Source organism: Lonchura striata, chromosome 4 (genome assembly GCF_046129695.1).
Source record: "Lonchura striata isolate bLonStr1 chromosome 4, bLonStr1.mat, whole genome shotgun sequence".
Classification (NCBI taxonomy): Eukaryota; Metazoa; Chordata; class Aves; order Passeriformes; family Estrildidae; genus Lonchura; species Lonchura striata.
Window position 1 is genome coordinate 26,070,591 of NC_134606.1, and position 21,375 is coordinate 26,091,965.

Below are 21,375 nucleotides of genomic sequence, written 5' to 3' on the forward strand. Positions count from 1 at the left end.
GAGGGCGGCACGGGCGGCCGGGGGCGTCGCTGCTCGCCCGCGCCGCCCTCCGCACCAGGCGCCGGGACTCGCTTTCTCCGCCGGAGCCCCCGGGCACCCCCAGGCGGGGCGGGGCCGGGAACAAAGCCCGGCTCCGTGCCACCCTCCCCGTTCCGTCCCGCCATTCCCGGCCGGCCCGGCCCGCTCCCAGCCCCGCCATCCCCTGCGGCGGCGGCTGCCCGGCGGCTGCGCGGCCCCGCTGTCCCGGGGGGCGGCCGGAGCCGGCCGGACGGGTGCGGGCGTGGGGCGGGAGGAGCCCAGCGACGGCCGCCGCTGCACGCTCGGCCCGCGGGGCTGTGCGGGAGCCGCTCCTACCCCGGAGGCTCCGGGGCCGCGGGCTGAGAAGGCTGGGCACGCACGGGTGGGGCCGCGGAGGAAGGGGCGGAAGGAGACAGAGCGCGGGCCGCGGCGGGGATCGGGGGAGGCGCCGTCTCCCCGGGGCAAAAGGTCCGGAGCTCGGGCGGGGCGGCCAGGCGCACGCAGCACCGCCGACCCCTGCCCCGTCTCCGCCCTACTCATGCCCCCGCGGCGACGGCGGGCAGGGCCGCCCGGCCACACGCTGCCCTTCCCACCGTCCCTCCCCTCCCCACCGTAAACAAAGCGGCGAGGACCGGGGCCGAGCCAGTGCCGGGGCCGCACAGCACAACCCGCGGGCTCCCTTCCCGTCGGGGCAAGGCGCCTCCTCTCTCCGATCAGCCACGACCGGATCCCGGCTGCGCCGCCGCCTCACCTCTCCCGCCGGTAGAAGCTGCCGCAGCCCTGGGCGCCGCCGCCTACCTCAGCGCGGCTGCGGTCCCCCCGACACTTCAGAGCGAGCCTGGTGGGACCCAGCGAGCAACGCACGCCACCGGCATCCCCCGCCGGCTTTATCCCGACGCCGCCTCTCCCCTCCAGCACCCCGACGTCCCGGCGCGGCGCTCCCGCCCCCCCCGCCGCCCCATTGGCACGCGCGGCCCCGCCCGGCCCCGGCGCTCACTGGGGCAGGCGCGCGGCACTCACAGGGCCCCGCCCCCGCGCTCCCTCCCCGTTGGCTCCTCAGCGTCCGGCCCGCCCTCGAGGCACCGCCCCTCCGCACCGCGGCCAATCGCGACGCAGCGAGGGGCGAGCCGAGCCCCGATTGGCGATGCCCCCGACCCCCTCCCGCTTCCCGTGGCTGTGATAGGCCGGGGCGGCGGCTGGTCCCGCCCCCGCAGCGCTCCGGGCGCCGCTCCCCTCGGGCCGCCCGGGCAGCGCTCCGGCCCGGCTCCGCGCAGCCCCGCGCCGGGCCGGGCCGGCGGGCAGGGCGGCCCAGCATGTCTCCGCGCCCCCGGACAGAGCAGGACCGATCGCCGCCGTTAGGAAGGCCGGTGTCATCAAGGTAGCCGGGAATCAAACGGCTTTCTGGGCACGCAGCGGCGTCGCTGGGAAACATCAAGGAAGTGTCCTGGCTGCTGAGGCGGTGCGGCCCCGCAGAGGTCCCGCCGCGCCGGGCCCGTGCCGTCAGCGCGCTCCTCTCGCCCGCAGGAAGCGGTCGGAAAATCCGCCCTTCCCCCCAGCGAATAAGGGCAAATACTTGTGTCTCGGCCAGCTGCACAATTGAATTTTTTTTTTTTTTTTTGCCAGGAATTACTGGCGTTGTTCTTCCAAGACGAATCGGCGGGCTTCCCTCGCAGAAGCAGCCTGGCTCCCAGGAAGCCTGCGGGGCAGGGCAGGGCAAGCTGCCGCCACCCCGGCGTGGCATATAAAGCACTTGCACTGCTCTGGCTATTGGATATTCGCTTTGATTTCATGTAGCTCCGCAGGCGCCAGGCTCCAAGGTTTATCGCAACGCACTAACAGTGAGTCGGAGTAGTAAGATAATTATTATTATCATCCTCAGAAAACTGAGCCGATACTGGGACTAGCCGGGATTTCACTAATACAACAAGTCTGGTGGTTGGAAATAACAATGTATTTCTAAAAAATGCAAAGATCAGGGAGCCAATGTTAACACAACAGTACCAACATTAACATTTTAACAGGTTAAAAAGTAACTATATTTTTTGTTAAAGTGCCTCAAAGCGTCCAGGCTTTAAAAAAAAAAAAAAAAAAAACCAACAACGGGGTGGGGGGAAAGAAAGAAAAATAAATACATGTCAAGTGTGACAAAATAACACAAGATTTGCAAAACATTATTAGAAAGAATCCTGAAGTCAACATTTTCCCACTGTCAAACATAAGCCTGTCATTCAAGTACTGTATTATAATAAGCATTGCCAAGAAAAGTGGAACTGAGGGAAAAGTACAAAGAACAAATGCACCAGCACAACAGTTGTAAAATTTTCTATTAGAAGTTCAAAGTTCTGTACCACACTTGGTACAATTATAGTTTATTTGCAGTAAAAGCCCCTCCATGCTCAACTACTTGTGTCCATGTGCTGCATACCCTTAAGACACATGATGTACATCAACTTGCAGAAACCAGTAGGAAAAGAAAGCAGGAGAGGAAGAAAAAGGTATCCTGGTAGCTGAGCTTAAGTCTTCCCTGTATATCTAAGAATTTTGTGGAGTACTTTTTACAATTGTACTACAGTCCAAGCATGGGTGATAGAGCACCTAACAGGACAAAAAGGATTCATTGCTACTGGTGTTGTGCATCATTTCACACAATTGATTGAACAAAGTATGTCACAAGTTGCTTCTGATTTTGAAGTTATTCTGAGTTAGGGCCACAGTGATCTTCCCAATAAATGCAGATAACAGATAAAAGCAGCAGAACCTCACCACCAATGAAAATCAGATCACTGGTATTTAACCCTGAGCACCTGAACTTCACAGGATGTACAATCACTTTCAGAACCCAAATGCTCCTTTACATGCCAACTTTACAAAATAGCTCTAAGGATCAGCTAACATGTAAAATAATTTTCAAAATACATTACAGTACCAGTTAATATTAATGGAAATCATTATCTATACAGGTAAAGTCCTTACTAATTGAGGCTTTGACTATCAGCTCCTCAAAGACACCCACTCTTGGTTCTTGCTGATGTGCCATAATGCTTCAGGCAAATAACTGATTCTTTGTTTGCCACCAGTTGCAGTAGTTACAACAATGATTTTTTTTTTTTTTTTTTGGTATGAGGCACTGTTATTTCCTCATTAGGGAGATATTTTTCCAAATACAGTCCTGTTAACTCTTGGCAGCCACCAGAATCTCTCAGCTGTTGCATTTTACTGTATTGTCCAGTACACCAAGCAAAAAAAAAAAAAACCAACAAAAAAAAAAATCACCATTCACATTGTTCTTTGTAATTGAGTACATACACTTCCAGTACTTGTTTTAGAGAGTTTCCTTACCAGATCAGCGTTTACTACAACTATTTCATATATCTAATAGTTTCAGTTATGTCTTATACAGCATTGTAAAACTTGTTAGGCCACCTCTTTGTTTTGCAGTGGAGTTATATAAAACCTCTCACTGACTGTTAACAAGGGAATGAAAAAAATTTAGCAAAAACAGAAACTTTTAAACCACTTGACAGACTGCACAGAGCTCACCCTAATAATTCTTGGAGTTCCATCTTCAAGAGTTCTGAATATTCACCACTTTGCTTTGCAAAGTACTGCTATTAGAAACCATGTGATTTTCACACTTTCCGACTTGTTAACCTAAGTAATCAGCTCGTTTTAAAAGAATCTCGTGATTTTAAAGTTTTCATTTTTCTTTCGAGGCATCTCCTTCACAAGAAATAAATTCCAATTTCTAAAGGTTAATTATGAAGTTTTTTATTACAGTATTTTGAATCTCAAATATATTCTTCATTCTTGCATAATACTAAGTCATAAAGGAGAAAAAGTTTAAGAGGCATAGATACGTGAGTTGTAATACTTCTAAAAATAATTTTGACTCATAAAGTGGCCTAAAAATATATAACTTTATGATATTACAAATAATCTATTATTTTTGTGTTTAAAACAATACAAAACAGCAACGATAAAACATCTGCTGAAGTGTCAAAGCACCATTGTGCCTATTGGTAAAACAAACAGTTCAAGATCCCTGAGAGTTTTTACCTTAAAAAATACTCTAGTGCATAGATTTGTAAACAAAAATTGGCATATTGCATAATGGCACCTGTTAAAGCAGAAACTAGAGAAAACAGTATTCAAGAAACGGGTTAAATATCTAGCCTTAAGCCTTGCAAGAGAACAACATTTCATGTTTATCAGAAGGACTTGGTGATGCAATCACCAATTGTAAACTGAAGTTCTCTTAGTTACATGAAAGATAGCATGATTATAAAGGAAGCTGTAAAAAAAAGACCAGAGGGTCAGAAAGGGTGTCCTTGTTAACATTTATTTCAATGAATGAACTCCAAAAACAGGTCTTGAGTACAGAGAATGAAGTCCCAAGGATGTAGATATGCCCTACAATCTATTTCATGTATGGCTCTACAACTGAAGTTCTAAGCCAGCAAATGGATGTATGTAGCCAGGTGAAACCTTAAAGTACCTCACAAGCAGGCTGTACAATATTTTTGAATGGATGGTAAACTCACCAGTCTGCTGCATGATTTTAGTTTTTTCCCCATTAGAAGTCTAAGAGACTTGAATACAGTAAAGTGAGAAAACTGAATGGATAACTATCAATCTTACAAGAGAGGAGCAAAACAGCAGCTCAGAGTCATCAGCAGCTCAAGCATGGCCAACCCCACAAAAATAAATTAAAAATATATGTATTTTATGATAAGAGGTATGAATAAAAGAACCCCAGTATACATAGTTTCTGGTTCTATTCACCTATCTTGTTTCAAGAATCCTATCTCCTCTATAGCTTTCATTAGTCTATTTGCCCTATGCCCTTCACATGTTCACAGTGTTCCTTTTATAGTTCTCTACCAATTTCAGACCTTCAATCTCAAAGACCTTCCTTCTCCTATCTTCAGGCATGGGCCCTTTATGTACAGCCATCAGAAAGCTGCAATTTAAACCAGATTCTGGGGTAAAGAGACAATGGCTTGCTCTGCAAAAGGCTTAAAGGGAGTGGTACATTCCACAGGCAAGTATGGGCATATCGGCATATGGCGAGCTCAAGCCACAGTACTGCTTGTTTACAAGAACATGTCAAGGCATACCTTGCACTATGAAAACCTTTCTTTTCCCCCTCAGCTTCTCCTTATTTCTCAAAAACTGCAGGCACCCGCTAGAGCTGCCATGGCATTGACTAGAATCAAGCACACAACTCCCTAGTCTTCTACTCCATGACAATTCAAATTTATACTGCTCTCGAGCTCAAGAGTTGCCCAGCAGCCATCGCTTAGTCCTCACCCAGAAAACCTCTTTTTTTAGGCAACAGAGATGCTTTCCTTCTAGGCAATTCTGGCCAAGCATCTTCAGCAAGCGGGTAGCAATGCTGGGGGTACCGTACCGCCATCCGGAGCCGGCAGGGACGGACAGAAGCTTTTGCCGTTCCCGAGAGCGCGGCCCGCGCCCAGCGCCGGCGGTGCCGCCGCCCCGCGGCGCCCGCGCACGCGCACCGCGCCCGGCGTGCGCCGCGCGCACTTCCGGGTCGCGGCGGCCATGGAGGCCGGGCAGGGCCCCGGGCCCGGCCCCGGCGGCGACGCGGCCCAGGTAACTGCGCTGGCTCGGCTCGCTCCGCGGGGAAACCTGGCGGGGCCGGGCGGGCTCGGGAAAGGGGAGTCCTGTCGGCCTCTCGGCCGCCCCTGCCCTGAGCTCCACGCCGGGCCGGTGCCCTTGAGGCCTCTTGGGGGCCGGGTGGGGGATCCTGGCAGGAGGTAAGGAGGTGTTCCTGTCTGACCGTGAGACATCGAGGTGGCATCTTGGCCTGTATCAGGAATAGTGTGGCCTGCAGGAGCAGGGAAGTCACCATCCCCCTCTACTCGGCAGTGGTGAGGCCATACCTCAAGTATCGCGTTCAGATTTGGGCCACTCGGTTCAGGAAGGGCGCTGAAGTGCTGGAACATGTCCAGAGAAGGGCAGCCTCGTGAGGGGTCTGGCGTACAAGTCTTATGAGGAGTGGCTGTGGGAGCTGGGGTTGTTTATCCTGCAGAAAAGGAGCCTCAGGGAGACCTTATCACTGTCTACAACTGGTTGAAAGGAGCTTGTAACCAGGTGGGGATCGGCCTCTTCTCCCAGGCAACCAGCGATATGACAAGAGAGCACAGCATTAAGCTGTACTAGGGGAGATTTAGATTAGACATTAGACGGAATTTCTTCACAGGAAGGGTCGTTAGATTTGGAATGGACTGCTCAGGTAGGTTCTGGAGTCACCGTCCCTAGTGGTGTTTTAGGAAAGACTGGACATGGCACTTAGTGCTACTATTCAGTTGGAAGTGGTGTTCAGTCCTGGATGACCTCAAAAGTCTTTTCCAACCCAACTGATTCTGCAACTCTCTGTCCCCCTGGTGCCAATGGCCTTCTCACCGCTGTGCTTCTCCTGGCTGGCAGTGTGCCTGGCGGGACAGGGTCAGCACCTCCACACAAACCTCTCACACACTGGTGAAACAGCAGGTCAGCTCTCGCTGAATTGCGTCTGTGTAAACCAACAACACACCCTGTTGTCCTTGAAACCATGAGGAATACTTCGAAAAGGCGATTAATGGTCTGTCAGATGTCAGCTATTTGGAAGGCTGGTTAGAGGGACCAAAGCAGGCTTTTCTGAAGTAAAAGGACTGAGCTAAGTTGGGATCTGACTATGCACAAAGTATTTCCTGCTCTCTCCTATAATTTTTAGAAGCAATGGATTTTTTTTTTAATTACATATTTCATGTAACATTTATGGACAAAAGGCACTGGTTTCTTAAGTATAACAGGGTGAAAGTGTAGAAACTACAAGGTATGAAAGTTAGACATTAAGTTTATTGATTGAAAAATGCCCCCTAACTGTTTTGTCCATTCTTTTCTAATTACTTTTCCTAATGAAAGAGGGAAGTACCAAAGCCTTATGTTCCAACAGAGGAGGAAAGAAGACTCCTCAAGGAATGTGCTGAAGAGAGTTTTCGGTATAGAGGTAAGCTCACTATGCTGGTAAACTTGCTTGCTTTCCTTACACCCTTTGCTTTTGCTGAGGCATTACAGAGGGCCTGGGTCAATATAGCACAACAGAGCATTAATGAGCTTCACATGTACTGGAATTGTGTCCCAGCAAATGCTGATCCATGTAGTATTTACTAAGAGTTTGCAGCAGTTTCATAAAAGGTACAGCATAATTTCTAAGTTTCATACCTCATAAAAAGATCTCTTCATATTTTAAGTTATTGTGGTTATTAAAAGTCTGAAAATAGATCTAATTAATGAGTCTCATTGATATTACTGGATTTTCTTTTTTGTGTTATTTCTGCATTTTTATTTTCATATTTTATTTTTATCTTTAACATGCAAGAATAAAATAGTTTAACTTATAACCATTGCTTTTCATTTTTATAGAGACCTCTGAAGAGAACAATATATAGGTAGTCACTCTGTTGAATTTTTGGAGAAAATTGCTGTGTCAGTGCATGGTGTCTGTAACCCTAAGGTTCAAGGCATACTTGATTTTTGTACACCTGGTCACGAGGATTAAAAAGGCCTTCTGATGTGATTGTTACCTGCTGTTTTATCACGCACTAGTAGGTTACTGATGCTGATAGATGGCTTGGCAAAAAACAGGAGATGAAGAATTCAGTGGCTGATTTGCTAATTTTAGCACACTGGGGCTCTGATTTCTCATGGAAGCCAATACTTTCAGGGACAGCTCCTAAGGCATTGTGATTTTGAATTAATGATTCAAAGTTCTGTTTTGTCTTTCTCCATTGGTTTGGCATTCTCCTCATCCACTTTTACACAAATACTTGGAAATCTTCAGCATATTTGCTACAATGTAGCCATGTTCTGTGTCATTTTATAAGCGAAAGAGGCAGGTCCATTAGTGGTATGATGATGGTTATGGTTTATTGATAATCTCTCTTTTGGAAGACAAAGACGAGAGACAGTTGTTTGTTCCTAAGCTGTTCTGCTGCTTGGCAGTGTAGGTTACTGTCCTGTGCATCTTTATATAGTCCCTGAAGAAACAACATGTAGGTATTACTTGAAAGCCCTAAGTTAGTTTCTTGAGTCATTTCCCTTTAGGGAACTACAACAGTAACAGTTTTTTTTCCCAGGGGTTGTGTACTGTGCTGTTATCTCACTGTGATAGCCTAAAGTCCATCACTGTGTTCTAGGTCTCCTGTCTTTGTTTCCCTGGTCCGCATACACATACCAGACTGTTGTATTCACTGTATTAAATACATATTGCTTCAACACCCCTTTGCAAGAGGGTGCTGGTGTGACTGCCCTAAAATCCTCACTTTGTATTTTGATAGCTTTTGTTATTCACTGAGGTTACTATAAATTTGTGTATTTTCAGTTTGTTTATTCAAATTTCAAGCTGTAGCAAATTTTACTCATTCTTACAAGCTGTCTGTTTTGTCATAGTTTCTTTTGACAGCTTCTGCCACTAGTCATTTCACAATTGAGTTTAATATGTGCTTTACTGGAGTTACTGGTTTGTAATCACGTTATCGTATAAATTCTTACTCTTAAAAATGCACACTACAACCTTCAGCTTCATCCTGCACACTTCAAACCATGCTAACAAAATCAAATCATACTGATACAACTTTTTCCCCATAAAACAATTTTGACTTGGGTACATTTTATTGCCATCCTTATGTGTTGATATATCAGGCTTCTGTTATTTTTACTAGATTTATTTTCTTCCTGAAGCAGAAAAAGTACTCCCATAGCATTAATGGTTCCTGATTTATTAAGTTTGTTTTGTTGTTGTTGTTTTTTTCTACAGTTGAATAATTCATATTGATTTTTAGTCATGAATCTTAAGTTTTCATTTAGCTATTTTTAAAAAACTTTTTGTTACCATTTCAGGTCACTTACATGCTCACATACGAGTGTAGCCTGGTTTTAATATCTAGAACGTTTCTGTTAGGTCTATAAATAATTTCAAACTTCTAAGGATTAGACTGAAATTTTCTGCAATAATTTTTGAACATATTTTTCTTTACACACTCTCCTTCCCCTTGTTTTGGTGGGTTTTTGGGGTTTTTTGTTGTTGTTGGCTTTGTTTTTGTTTTTCTTTTACAATTTAGTTTCAAATCTGTGCTGTCATTTTATATCTCAGAAAATCTAGAACAGTAAATTTTTGGAAATCTAGGTCTGGAATCTCTAAAAGCTTCAGATTTTTAATATCTAATAAGTTGGAAGGTTTGATTCTCTATTCTGATGTTTTGCTGTAATCTTGCTTTGAACCAAGGAGCCAATATTTCTTCTTAAAAGTGACATCCAGTCACATTTACCCTGAGTTAGATGCTGGTTGGATTCGTTACCTAGTTTAGACATGTCAGAATTTGTGAGGGGATTAGCTGTTAATTTGCTCTCCCAAAATATAACTTGTCTTCAAGTATGAACTTAATTAGCAAATTTTGTGCATCAATACACTTCAACTGTCTAGTGCTGTTGCAAAAATTTCTCTCCTAGAAGTCATTGAGCCTTTTTGTAACATCTACATTTTCAGACTTGCATGAAACTAAATTTCTTTATGGCATGTCTAAATCTTTAATGTAAATAACTTTAGCCTTCTGTCATGTTTGTTACTTCGTTGTCCCTGTAACTTGTGCAGTGGTGATGGTCTTTATGAATAGTTGCACAGTAATCTTCCTGATAAAATAATTATCATTGCTTGAAAGAAGCATTCATTTTGCTTTTGGCAATCTCCAAATGCTTCTTGCCACATAAAGTCTTTCAATATAAGAAAAATTGACATGAACTGTTAGGCTGGTTGTGGTAGGCAGTGATGGCCCTCCAGAATGTTGTTTTCTCTGCATTCCTGAGTTTAACTCCACGTTGTATAATTTGATCTGTAAGCTACAGGAAAAGCTGCCCTGTTTTTTAATTTGCTGGAAAACAAAACATTACCTGATATTAATCAATCTGATTTATAGTTCTATAAGGGTTAAACTTTCTCCAAAATTTTTATGTTAAAACATCAAGAATTTAGACTATCAACAATTTTGAGACGCACTGGCCTCTATATGACTTCCTCCTTTTGTGAAGAGCTGTGTATGCCTCTCTAGCTTAAAGTTCTGCACCTTGATGCTGTAGCAGTTGTAGATAGACCTGGAGTCCCGTCTGGAGAGCTTTATTCCATCTGATGCTGGCTTTTGTATTTTTGGAAGTATGAAATGTAATGCAGGCGGGATGACTCACTGACTTGTACAACATAACTTGTAGTAGGTCTTAAAAACTGGAATTGACAATTTTGATCATTTATATACAGTTTATTAATTATATATCTATCCTTATATTACACAAATGAGCTTAGGAAGGCATAGCAACTCTTTATTGCATATTTGTTAAATGTGATAGAAAATATTGAAAATTGTATTTTAAGCAGTTTTTTTTCTTCACAGCTTTTCCTTTGGCTGCAGTGAGCATGCTGGGTACTAGTTTCTTAATTAGAAAAGGTAAAGTATAAAAATACTTCTGTTTCATTTCAGTTTGCTCAAGGGAAATACCTTTCTGCTGGAAGGTTATTATGATAATATAATGTCCAATCTACTTGTAAATAAAAGAAGTTCAGACTCTGCAGCTACATGATTTGCAGTTCCTCAACATAAAGAAGGAAACTTAAAAAACACATGAACTTAAAATCAAGTTCATGTGTATTTTATGTTGTGACAAGTGCAATATCTCACTGATTATGAAACAGTATGTTCTCAGTGTGTTAATAACCCTGTGATTAAATATGATTAAAGAGATGATTCCTAGATTTTTTAAATTTTATGGGGAATTCAGACATTAGGGTTTTTTTTAGATTTTCTTTAAGGTGAAGTGTAAAAGAGTAACCTGCTTCTACAAACATAACTATGTTGAAGTTTTCCAAGTTAATTCTTGATATCTGATTACATATGTGTTACGTAATATCATATATCTTATCCTAATATCTGATTTCATCCTCATTTTCAGGTGTTCTAAGAGATACCACAAGATTTGGCTCTTTTGTTAAAGTTGCATGTAAGTAAAAGCTACATATAAGTTCAGCTTCTATTCATGGTGTATATTCTGGACTCTATTATGCAGATGTAATTCCCCTGGGGCCGACTGGCTGATTCACTGTGACTCAAGTTGGCAGGGACCCATAAGGACCAGAGTCCGACCTCCCTGCTGCTGACAGAGCAACCTAAAACTACACCATGTGACTGAGAGTGTTTGCTAGATGCTCCTGGAACCCTAACAGGCTTGGTGCTATGTCTGCTTCCCAGGGAGCCTGTTCCTGTGCCTGACAACCCTGCCCACGAAGAACCTTTTCCTAATGCCCAGTGTGACCAATGGTTTTGATCTAAAAGAGGAGAGATTTAGATGAGATGTTAGAAAGAAATCCTTTACTGAGGGTGGTGAGGCACTGGAGGTTGCTCAGAGTAGTTGTGGAGGCCTCATTTTTGGAAGTGTTCAAGGACAGGTTGGATGAAGCCCTGAACAACCAGGTTTAGTGCGAGGGTGTCCCTGGTCATGGCAGCAGAGTTGGAACTAGACTATCTTTAAGGTCCCTTTGCAACCCAAGCCATTTCATGATTCTGTGATTTATTCACTGTCTGAATTTGGACTGCGCATTTTGGACAAATTTTGTTTATAAGGTTTGTATACAATTGCTTGATAAATGTAACATAATCATTTAAGATAAAAACATTGTAAATAGATACTGTGCAACCTTACTTTAAATTACATTGCCAGAATACACCCACCACTCCCTTCCGAATTTGAAGGTCTTAATTCATGTATCTTATGTGTCCCATTCAGGCTATTTTAATTACCTTTTTTTCCTGGACATTATGTATGCACAATTGTAGGAAAAAAGCAATTTCATGTGAATGATTTTTGGATGAAGTATAAGCAAAAATAAATTATTAATTTAATAAATTAACCTTTTCAATGTAATACAGGACAGTAAAACAGGAAGTTGCCATCTTGCCAATCTGTGCAGATACAGCCAGTTTACTTCGGTGGGAAGAGGGTAAACCCCATGATTTGTGGTCAAGGAAGTGTTGTTTAAGCAGATAAATGAATGTGGGAGACTAGGGCTCCAGTTGTTTATGCTAAATTCTGGTTACTTTCTTTGAACACCAAACAATGGTATAACACAAACATTTCTAATAATTAATAGAACTGCTGTTTCCCCAATCCTACACATAAGGGCCGCATTCTTATTTAATAGAACTAATTTATTAAAATCAGGGGAAAAAATAAGGGGCAGCTGGGCTGGCCAGGATATTTTGCCTATAGGAATTACTATACTTTTCTCAGTAGTTTTCTAAGTACTCTTGACAATTTACTGAAACTTAAGTTAGTCAGGGCTGATTCACTACATTGAGAGGATCCCCTTCAACACAGCAGAGAGCTATTGGTCCTCTCTGACAAAGAGGAGGAAGATTCCTATGCCTGTGTGTGCTTCATGTTAGTCTGCAGTGGGACTTGGCCATGTCTAATCAGCTTCTCTAATATCTTGTCATAGTGAATGCAGAGGCAAAGAACAATACCTAATTTACTGTGCTGACTTGAAAAATGTGGATCATCTGGCTGTTAGTTCTGTAATAAAATAAACCAAATACTTTGGCCAATAATTACTTTGAGTGAAATATCTTCCAGAGAGATACTTCCCTTTTTCTTTACTAGAAGACCTCAAGGAAAAGATACTTTCTCTTTGTAATTTATGCAAAAGAGTAATCAGCTTTTCTGTTAAGCTTTATTTTGCTAAATATTTTGTTTGAATTCTTAAGCCAATCTAAGGGCTTGTAATTTTTCTCTTTGCACATATTTTTTGCATGTAAGGTGTTTGGGTTTTTTTTAACCTACTAAACTGCTAAACCCTTACATTCCTCATTTGTAAACATCATTCATTGTTGTGGCTGTTCTTCTCTATTCCCTTGGAAAAGGGCTTTTACACTTCTTTTGAAAATAAGATATTGTAATAGGAATCAAAATTTCAGTATCAGTACAGCAGGCTAGGGCAAAATCCCCTTTATATTGATTCCCAGGCAATGTAATCTACAGCTGAGGATTGCAGAGGATTAATGTTACTGATAATTAACTCTTTCCTGACTTAAAGATAATTAAGACTCTTAATACTTATATTTAGGAAATACTCATTGCACATGAAAGAAGGGTATAGCTATTTTTTCTTACAAAGTCAACAAGAAAACTGTTAATTCCCACTGAATCCTTCATATACCATTGACCCACTCATAAAACTTGAAGGAGCCAATCATAAGTTTTAAGCCCAAAAAGAACGATCTTGGTATTTTATTCTTATGTCCTTTGCAGCAGGTGGAAGCAGCTCATGCGCTAAATTGAAACCGTTTGCTTAGGGATTACAAGGGTTCAGCTAATTCAGTTGTTTGCCCCCTGGCAGCCAAATCACAGAATCCTTTACAAAAAATACTGAGCCTACTGCTAAATTGATATAGACCTCTCTTCATACTAGTAAAGCCTTTTCAGCATCTGGCTGTTCTGATGGATTAAATTAGCAGAACTTACTGCCTGTATTTATTTCTGATTGGTTTATCATCTTTGATAGTTAATTGTGGTTTCTGGATCTTGGAGAAAAATGATGGTTTGGTTTTTTTTGTCACCTTTCATTCACCAAGTACTAGCTGAAATTATCTGATGTTCGCACCATGTCTAAATCATTGCTTTATATCCCTGTTCAGCTGTTGCATTTGGTTTTAGTACCCTTTGTCTGCAGAAGAAGCAGAGATGATCACTGCATGTTTTTGGCTTAGATCTAAACTGGTTTTCTTTCTTTTATTCAAGATACTACATTATTTATTTGAAATTATTATTCTAAAACAATGTTGGATATTATAGTACAGCATATAAACCCATCTTTTTTCTTTTTAAAAAGTTGCTGGAATGTGTGGATACCTGGCTGGAAAGATATCCTACTTGCCAATCTGTAGCGAGAAATTTAAGAAACTGAAGGATTCTCCAATAGGAGATGTTCTACGACAAGCTCAGAGACATAGTTCACCTAAGTAAGAATTTAAGTATATTTTAAATTTAATGCATATTCTGAATAGAGTATTTTAAACACTAACAGATCAATACTACTTTTGCAGCTTTCCAACACCTTCAGAGCTACACCTTCATTCCCCATTACCTCGAATCTACCACTTTCAGATGTCTGTATTTGTAACAGTTGGCAAGCTATGAAATATGTATTTTAAGCTCTTTACATACAGTAGATCACTTTGAGGAGTAGAAAAATAAATTTAGCAAACTGTATTCCTTGTAAACTTGAGAGTGTTTCCCATGGAATTTACTTAGAGAAGTGTGACAGCATAAGTTGCCTCTGTAGTTTAGAAGTAAACTAAATTAACCAAAATAAAATAGTGTTACATTCTCGAAGTTTTTCCCATAGTTTAGTTTGATTGAAGGAGGAAAAGGGTGGAAATGATTTCAGTGTTTATCAAAGGAAAGAGCTTAGTAAACAATATCAGTGCAGGAAGAAGCATGTTGGTCAAACTTACTGCTATTTGTTTAAATCCTTTACATCTGTAACAGCATTATGCTGTACATATGAGAAACTCATCAGGTTCTTAAAACTATTTCCTGTTTTCTTCCAGAATGTTTTCTACTTCAACTGGGTTTTATAATTGCAAGCTGCTTTCAGAATATGTCACTTAAACCCTTGATTCAAAACTGGGAGGATAGTGTTTGGATAGTGAGTAGTAGTCCTCCTGTGTATGTGCTGAGATTTGTTAAATGTTTATAAAGGATTTGCTTAAATTCTTAATTACTCTATAAATTCAGATTTATGACAGTTACTGTTTTGTCATAAGATAAGATTTACCTTTATTCTGAAATTTCTATGGTTTTATGACATCAAACAATTTCAGGCATTACCACTTCATACACTTATTGTATAGAATCAGTTGAATTGGAGTTGGACTTGTCCCTTCACCCCCCTCGTTTCTAATATGAAATCGTCATGCTCATTAATTGTGTTTACATGAGAACTTAAGTTTAAGTACCATCATCTGCCACACCATTAAGGTCCTTCTACTGTTAATGGCCCATTTGTATCTGTAAAGTTTTATTTCCTAAGTGATAAATTCCTTTTCCTTGGTTGAATAAATAAATTAATTTCAATTGCATTATTATCCATACACACTACCCTTTTAAGCCAGCAACAGAAATCATTACACTTTCCTGAGCATTGTATGTTTACTAATTCATGTATTTTGGTAATTTGATCTGCATTTAAAAACTTGTAGGGAATGAAAAGATTACGTAGTTTTTTTAAAGCTGTGTTTACATGTACTTTAAAAACATAATTAAGGCAATAAAGTGGCTTTGTTCTAGACGTTTATTATGAGAATTAAATAGAGACTAATTGCAAATGTTTTTCATAGGTAACTAAAAGTACAGCTAAAGCAAAAATTAAAAGTAAAAAATTAATAAATACTCTAGAGATATTCTAGTTGCATTCTAGTGGTGGCATTCCTGATAGAGGGACATGTTGTGTAGTGGCTTGCAAGGCCATTCTAAGAATATAAAGGAACACTTTAAAATATCTGGCACCAACTTCCAGAATATTCTTTATATTATATTACATTACCTTTCTCTTTAATTTTTTTTGCAGAATTCAGCAACTTGATTAATTTTCATAATTTAATTTTGCTAAGATAGCTGTTTGTTCTTCTTCTGTTCTTCAGTCCTGATCAATTACAGCACCTTCTAATGATGAAGGGCTTCAAGTATCAAATTCTTCCTAAAAGGCTTTTAAAATTCATTATAGTTCATACTGCCACTAGTTACATGGGCACACTGTATGCTATTTGTGTCTGATGTGGAGTGTTTTTATATGAAGATTCCTTGAGAAAAAGGATTGTAACTTCAGTTATTGTAAAATGAAATGTGTTTTGTCTCTTCTGTCCTGTTCTGGAGGTATGAGCTAAGATTCTGTGGGGAAAGGGCTACAGAAATTTTTTGCCATGTAAAGAAAACACACGAAACATCCCAAAAATTTTTAAGATTATGGTTCAGTTGGAAATTAAGCTATTTAAAATCAAAGAACGTTTTCTTGAATTGCAAGTATTGTTACTTTTAGAGTTCAATTTTAAATGTCAGTATTTTCCTATTTAATACTTAGTTCTATTATTTTCCAGCCGTTCCAATCGTAAATCTGAATTTTCAGACGTACCTTCTCAGTCATTTACTGAGTCATCTCCAAGAGCTGGATTTCCACCTTCTTCTAGCTATTCAGATGATTACAGCTCAACAGATAGAGCCCTCTCAAGTTATGAACCCATTCCATTCAGTGCTTCTCTGAATGAATCTTCACCTACAGGAATTACTGATTACACTGTTCAAGGTGAGTCTTAGTGTTTAACAGTTTGTACTGCAAGGACTCTTGCCTTTCTCTTAGATACTGCTCTTAGTAAACTGTGTATTCTCACCCTATGCAAACATACATGGCACAATATAGTGGTTTTGAATCAAAGAGCTGTGAAAGAATTGCAAGAATTGTTGGTAGACAGAAGATTAATATATGATTTGCAGTTCCTCAGCATTTTTTGTGTTCTCACTGTAAACTAGATTCAGGGTTTTCTAGCTGAAAATGGCTTTAATTGCAAGTAAAGATCCTGAATTAATTTAGAAGGTGCAATCTGTTGTGGAACTAAACCTGCAAAAAATTCACCCTGACTGAAAATTCTCTTTGACTTAAGGTAAGGGGACTATGCCATCCCTTCACTGAATAAACCACAGGCTACCAATTGCCTGCTGGCCCTTCCAAGGTGATTGCAGTTCCACCATCTGTGGGGCTGTAACTGCTGTAACTCCATGACATTAAACTTTTTATTAATTTTTTCACAAGGTGACAGACAAACATTTATGTCTCTTAGGAAGTAAATGGATAATTGTTCTATCCACCTACAGTCTGATTTTCTCACAGAGAACTAAAATGCCTTTCAAGTGAGATGCAGCTGTTCCCCTCCTTCCAGTATGAACTGTCCTCAGCTGTTGCAGGGTAAACACAGGATTCTGAATTCAAGGAGGAAGATACTGTCAAATGCAGGGTTTTGTACTTTGAATTAGTGTGGAGTTTTTCAACTTACTTATGAAAAATGTTTTATTTCACTAAAAAAGTCCTTTCATGCAACTTGGTTATAATTATATGAAAGTATCAGATATAAATGTGTCAAGAAAATTGTTTTGCATTTCATCACAAATATCAATAGTTGGTAAAACCTTTATTATATAACAAAGATTCTGCATTATAAATATAGATAAAAGGATCAAATGTTTATCAGGCATCATATGATAGATATTGTCCTAATCCTTTGAAAGCAAAATTTAAAGCCTTAGTGCAAACCCTTGAGCTTCACTTAAATTTCTCTTCAGAAATCATACATATGTCAAATGTGTAATTATCGTAAATGTTAGATAAAGTGACCAGAGCTATTTTATCCATCAGCTACCACATGGCTGTTAGAATTTCTTATGGTAAAATGAAGAAAATTAATTAACGACCAGTGTTTCAAAGAAGTTTGACAAAATTAAAAGGCTAAAAGGAATGGATTGCTTGAAGACCATATACATTCACTGTTGTATTTGTTGTATATTGCAGTTGTCATGCACCTTTTCATTTGGGATTGAGCAATAATTAACTGGTTTTCTAGAAGCCAAATTTTGGTGTATATTTAGTATTTTTCTGTTTATTTTGTTTCCAGAACCTGCTCCAGCTCCAGAAGAAGGTCGTAAAAAAAAAGGCATTACATATGAAGAATTAAGGAATAAACACAGACAGACATATGAAGTAATGCAACCACCAAAGCCAGAAACTCCAAGCAAGTTTTCACAGGAAAAACCAGCTAAGGAAGGTAATATACTGATTTACAGAAATACTTGCAAAATTCAGATATTTGCCATAATGTTAAAATGGCTGCAAACACAAAGCTTAATTCTGCATACCGTTTAAGCAATTTATATTTAGTGTATCTGTAGGTGTCTCATATGTGATAATACGGTTTGTAGTTTCCCGTTTCAGATTAATTATTTTTTCAAAAATTTTGATCATCCCATAGAAAATTGTAATTCATTTTCTCTAGCCATGTTGCTTGGTGCCAGACTGAAAAGCCCATAAGTTTTGCTCCATTGATTATATTGAGCAACCGCTTTCAACAAAGAATTCTCTGAGCTCAGAGCTATACCAAAGAGCTATGGGAGGGGGGCATGTGTTTTATATAGCATTGTTCTCTCAAAATAGAGCACATGGCTGATGGTTTGAAGGGAAGGGTATTTATTTTTATGAATAGTTTCATGTGGAATTGATGACTTTCTATAGAGGCATTGTTTGTAGAGGTTCATTTTCTACATTAAAACCCAGAGGAAGGAAATGGTATTTGGCAGCAATATCAAGATTTGTTTTCACAGTGAAAAAGAAAACTCTACAGAGCAAAATAAGAATGCAATATCCTGAAGAGCAAGATGCCATTCAGACAACTTTCTGACTCAGTCAATTTTTTGAAAAGGAGACACAGAAGCAATTCATAATTGCTTGCTTGAGAACTTTTTAAATTTAATGTGGCATCTGTAAAAACAACTGTAGTAAGAGGAAAGTTTTACCATTAAACACACTGATGAATTAGTCACCTTGAATTGTTTGGGTTTGTGTGCACTGCCCAGTCTTGTCAGCCATGTTGCAACAAGACTTCTAGGAACAGCTGTTGTCTCCTATTAGGCATAATGGGTGGTAATACATACAGAAAGCAAAAAGTTCTGAAGCAGTAACACTAAGCTCTGGAACAGTGGTACTTAAGAGTGTCAGTCTCTTTGATGCTTGTGAATTACTTTCTGCAGATCATGTATCTTTGGACAGATCTGGAGTTTTGAAAGAAAAATTATAAACCATTTTTATATAATGATTTTTAACTGTTATTTGAAGGATAAAAGGCTTTCTCTTATCATGTGATTGTGCCAAATGAGAAGACGTGAAAAAATTATTGAAGCTGTGGTTTCAGATTGCTTTTAAATTCCATTGGCTGACACTTCATGGATTTACACAATGTTTCTTTTTCAAGATATTTTTCCACAAACAGAATCCCTAGAAATGTCACTTGTGAACTATGCAAAGACATGTTAAGTAGCATTATGAGAACCTTGCCATATTCCATGGCACATGTGGCTGTGAAATAAGAATGTGCATTTCCTACTTTATTTTTAGTTACTTGAGGCATATAAAAGATCTCTATAAAATGTTGATCAAATATTGCATTCTTTGTATTATATTTATGGGTTCTGTGTTTGGGGGCTGTACTTGGGCTTTGAGAATAAACTGAGCAGTGTGTGAGATTTGTAAATAGACTTTTTAAAGTATCTCTTCGCATGTTTAGGAAAAAAGAGGAAGGAGGGCATACAAAAATTCGGGAGTGGTTTACACATGCAAATACATTTAAATTTGCAGTTCAGGGATTACACTGATGTTGTGGGCTGAGATCCAATTTAGCTTCTTGTGTCTCGTGTAACTGGACATGTTACTTGCTGTGTGCTTGTTCATACTTTTGGAGTCACCACCCCTCGCTTCGTCCTCTTATCTCTGAGCCCCTGGCAAATAGAAGACAGTGATTTCTGCCCTCCCTTGCAACGGCAGAAGGGAAACCAAACCGCATTTGAACCAGCTTTAAGCAATCCCTAACTTCCATCTGCCGGTGCCTTCTCCCTTCCCTGCAGCAGCACAAATACGTGCATCTGCATAGTGATCTAGACTGGCCCATTTTCCAGGGAATGAGTGCAGCCTGTTCAGCTGCCGTGGTTAATAGAAATGGAAATCAAATCCTACTTTGAGAGAGATTGTCATTGTGTCTCACAGCAATATCAGTCACTCCAAAGAGATTTATTTGTCAGGGCATTATGCTCAGTTTGCTGATAGCTCAGAGACAAGGACCAGGCGTTTTGCTCCATTCCACTTGTTCTGCTGCATAGTTAGTAATAAACATTGAGCTTAATTATTAACTTGCAAGTGAATTTATAGAGGGGTGCCTGACTAGTGTCAGCATTCCTACTGGATCAAATGGAGCCATTCTTAACCTTTTCAGTGCTGGCAGTCAATTACAGAGGACTTTGCAGTTCACTTTCAGGGGAGCCTGTTTTCACTTTCTGGTTGTTGTTCAGTTACAGTGGCACACTTCTGAACAAAGCCATTGGACCACTACCTTGGCTTTTTTCCTCTCTGACTCAATCCTATGCTAAAGGAAGCTGCCAAATAATAATGGCTGAGTAGTTTCCTAGTCAGGATTACTGATTTTTGTTTGTTTGTCTTTGAATGTGTTTTTAACTATCCCGAATACATCCAACTATGCATGTAACCAGATTATGTAGCCTCATTATTTATTGTAACATTCCTTGCCTGTTTCCTCCAATTGTCTTTATTTCATTCACGTGTTACATTTGTTTCAAAGTAATTACAAATTCTGTAGAGCAGCAATTAGCACAGTAGGCCTCCTGATTGAATATTAATTCATTAAGGTAAAATGATTAGCAAGCTCTTCTCCCCATTTATTCAAAAGTAGCTTTAATTACATGTCTGTTGTGCTGTGCCTGACTCTCTCTCCCCATGCACCACTACAGATGACAGTGTACTTCATTATACTTTTTGGCACTGTATATGATAAACTTTGGCAGTTGAACTATCACGACTACTTTTGTTTTTTCTTTTGTTTTCTTTAGTTAAAGTAAATAAATATGGAGATACCTGGGATGAGTAACAGTCAAATGAAGAACTGAAGAAAATCACCTCCCGTCAGCTAACTTGAACTTCATCTAGATTAGTAATTATATCAGCACCTTTGGTGTGCTTTGCCAGACACAACTATTAATAAATGAGGAGAAAATCCTGACTTTCCAGAAGATTATAAAAATGTATTTATGCTGAATTTTTTTTAATTTTGCATAAATGAAAAACAAGACTACCGTGAAGTGTCATGACTAAACCATTTGTGCTGTTGTTTAACAATGAGAAGGGTAACTGGTAATATGAACATATGGCATAAGGTAATAATACATGTAAATAAATGCAATACCATGTATTGAGAAGGGAAGAATATTGGAATCTTCTCAAATCTTCAAGACTTGCATTAAACGTTTCCTGTACAACTCAGCCTCTCACCTTGTTTTGTCTGAAAGTGATATGCTAGGAATTTAAAATTGTCATCAAACTTGGTTTGTAATGTCAGAAATACTACTAAACTGTTGAGAGGGAAAGGGCTGAAGAGCTGAGCCAGACACTGGAGTAACCATAACTTTTTCAAAACTGTTTCATGGTGC

At 40.3% G+C, this 21,375-nt stretch overlaps 2 protein-coding genes and 1 long non-coding RNA gene across 4 annotated transcripts in view; 2 read left to right on the top strand and 1 right to left on the bottom strand.

Moving 5' to 3' along the window:
- The window catches only part of FRYL (FRY like transcription coactivator), a 159,528-nt gene extending 158,576 nt beyond the window's left edge, over positions 1-952 (bottom strand). The window contains exon 1 of one of the 2 annotated variants that reach the window (XM_077782834.1): positions 817-952. The gene's annotated coding sequence lies outside the window, so the exon portion shown is untranslated. Of the gene's footprint in view, positions 1-769 lie in introns of both variants that reach the window. The other variant, XM_077782833.1, reaches the window with a different exon arrangement.
- A 323-nt stretch (positions 953-1,275) lies between these two features.
- Positions 1,276-1,783, top strand: LOC116183571 (uncharacterized). Its single transcript, XR_004148210.2, has 2 exons — positions 1,276-1,396; positions 1,642-1,783. It is a non-coding gene; the product is annotated as an uncharacterized LOC116183571 (long non-coding RNA).
- Positions 1,784-5,552: 3,769 nt separating this feature from the next.
- On the top strand, positions 5,553-21,208 carry OCIAD1 (OCIA domain containing 1). The gene is made up of 8 exons (XM_021527879.1): positions 5,553-5,631; positions 6,946-7,030; positions 10,464-10,517; positions 11,020-11,067; positions 13,952-14,081; positions 16,218-16,423; positions 17,784-17,933; positions 20,779-21,208. The coding sequence occupies exons 1-8, from the start codon at positions 5,581-5,583 to the stop codon at positions 20,814-20,816; spliced, it is 762 nt and encodes a 253-aa protein (XP_021383554.1). The 5' UTR covers positions 5,553-5,580; the 3' UTR covers positions 20,817-21,208.
- The last annotated feature ends 167 nt before the right edge of the window (positions 21,209-21,375 follow it).

What these genes read in the sequence shown, in the direction of transcription:
- OCIAD1 (XM_021527879.1), top strand. Translation starts at nt 5,581, where the DNA reads ATGGAGGCCGGGCAGGGCCCCGGGCCCGGCCCCGGCGGCGACGCGGCC. An exon ending in TAGTTTCTTAATTAGAAAAG is followed by an intron (nt 10,518 to 11,019) that starts GTAAAGTATAAA and finishes CCTCATTTTCAG; the next exon opens with GTGTTCTAAGAGATACCACA. An exon ending in CTCTTTTGTTAAAGTTGCAT is followed by an intron (nt 11,068 to 13,951) that starts GTAAGTAAAAGC and finishes CTTTTTAAAAAG; the next exon opens with TTGCTGGAATGTGTGGATAC.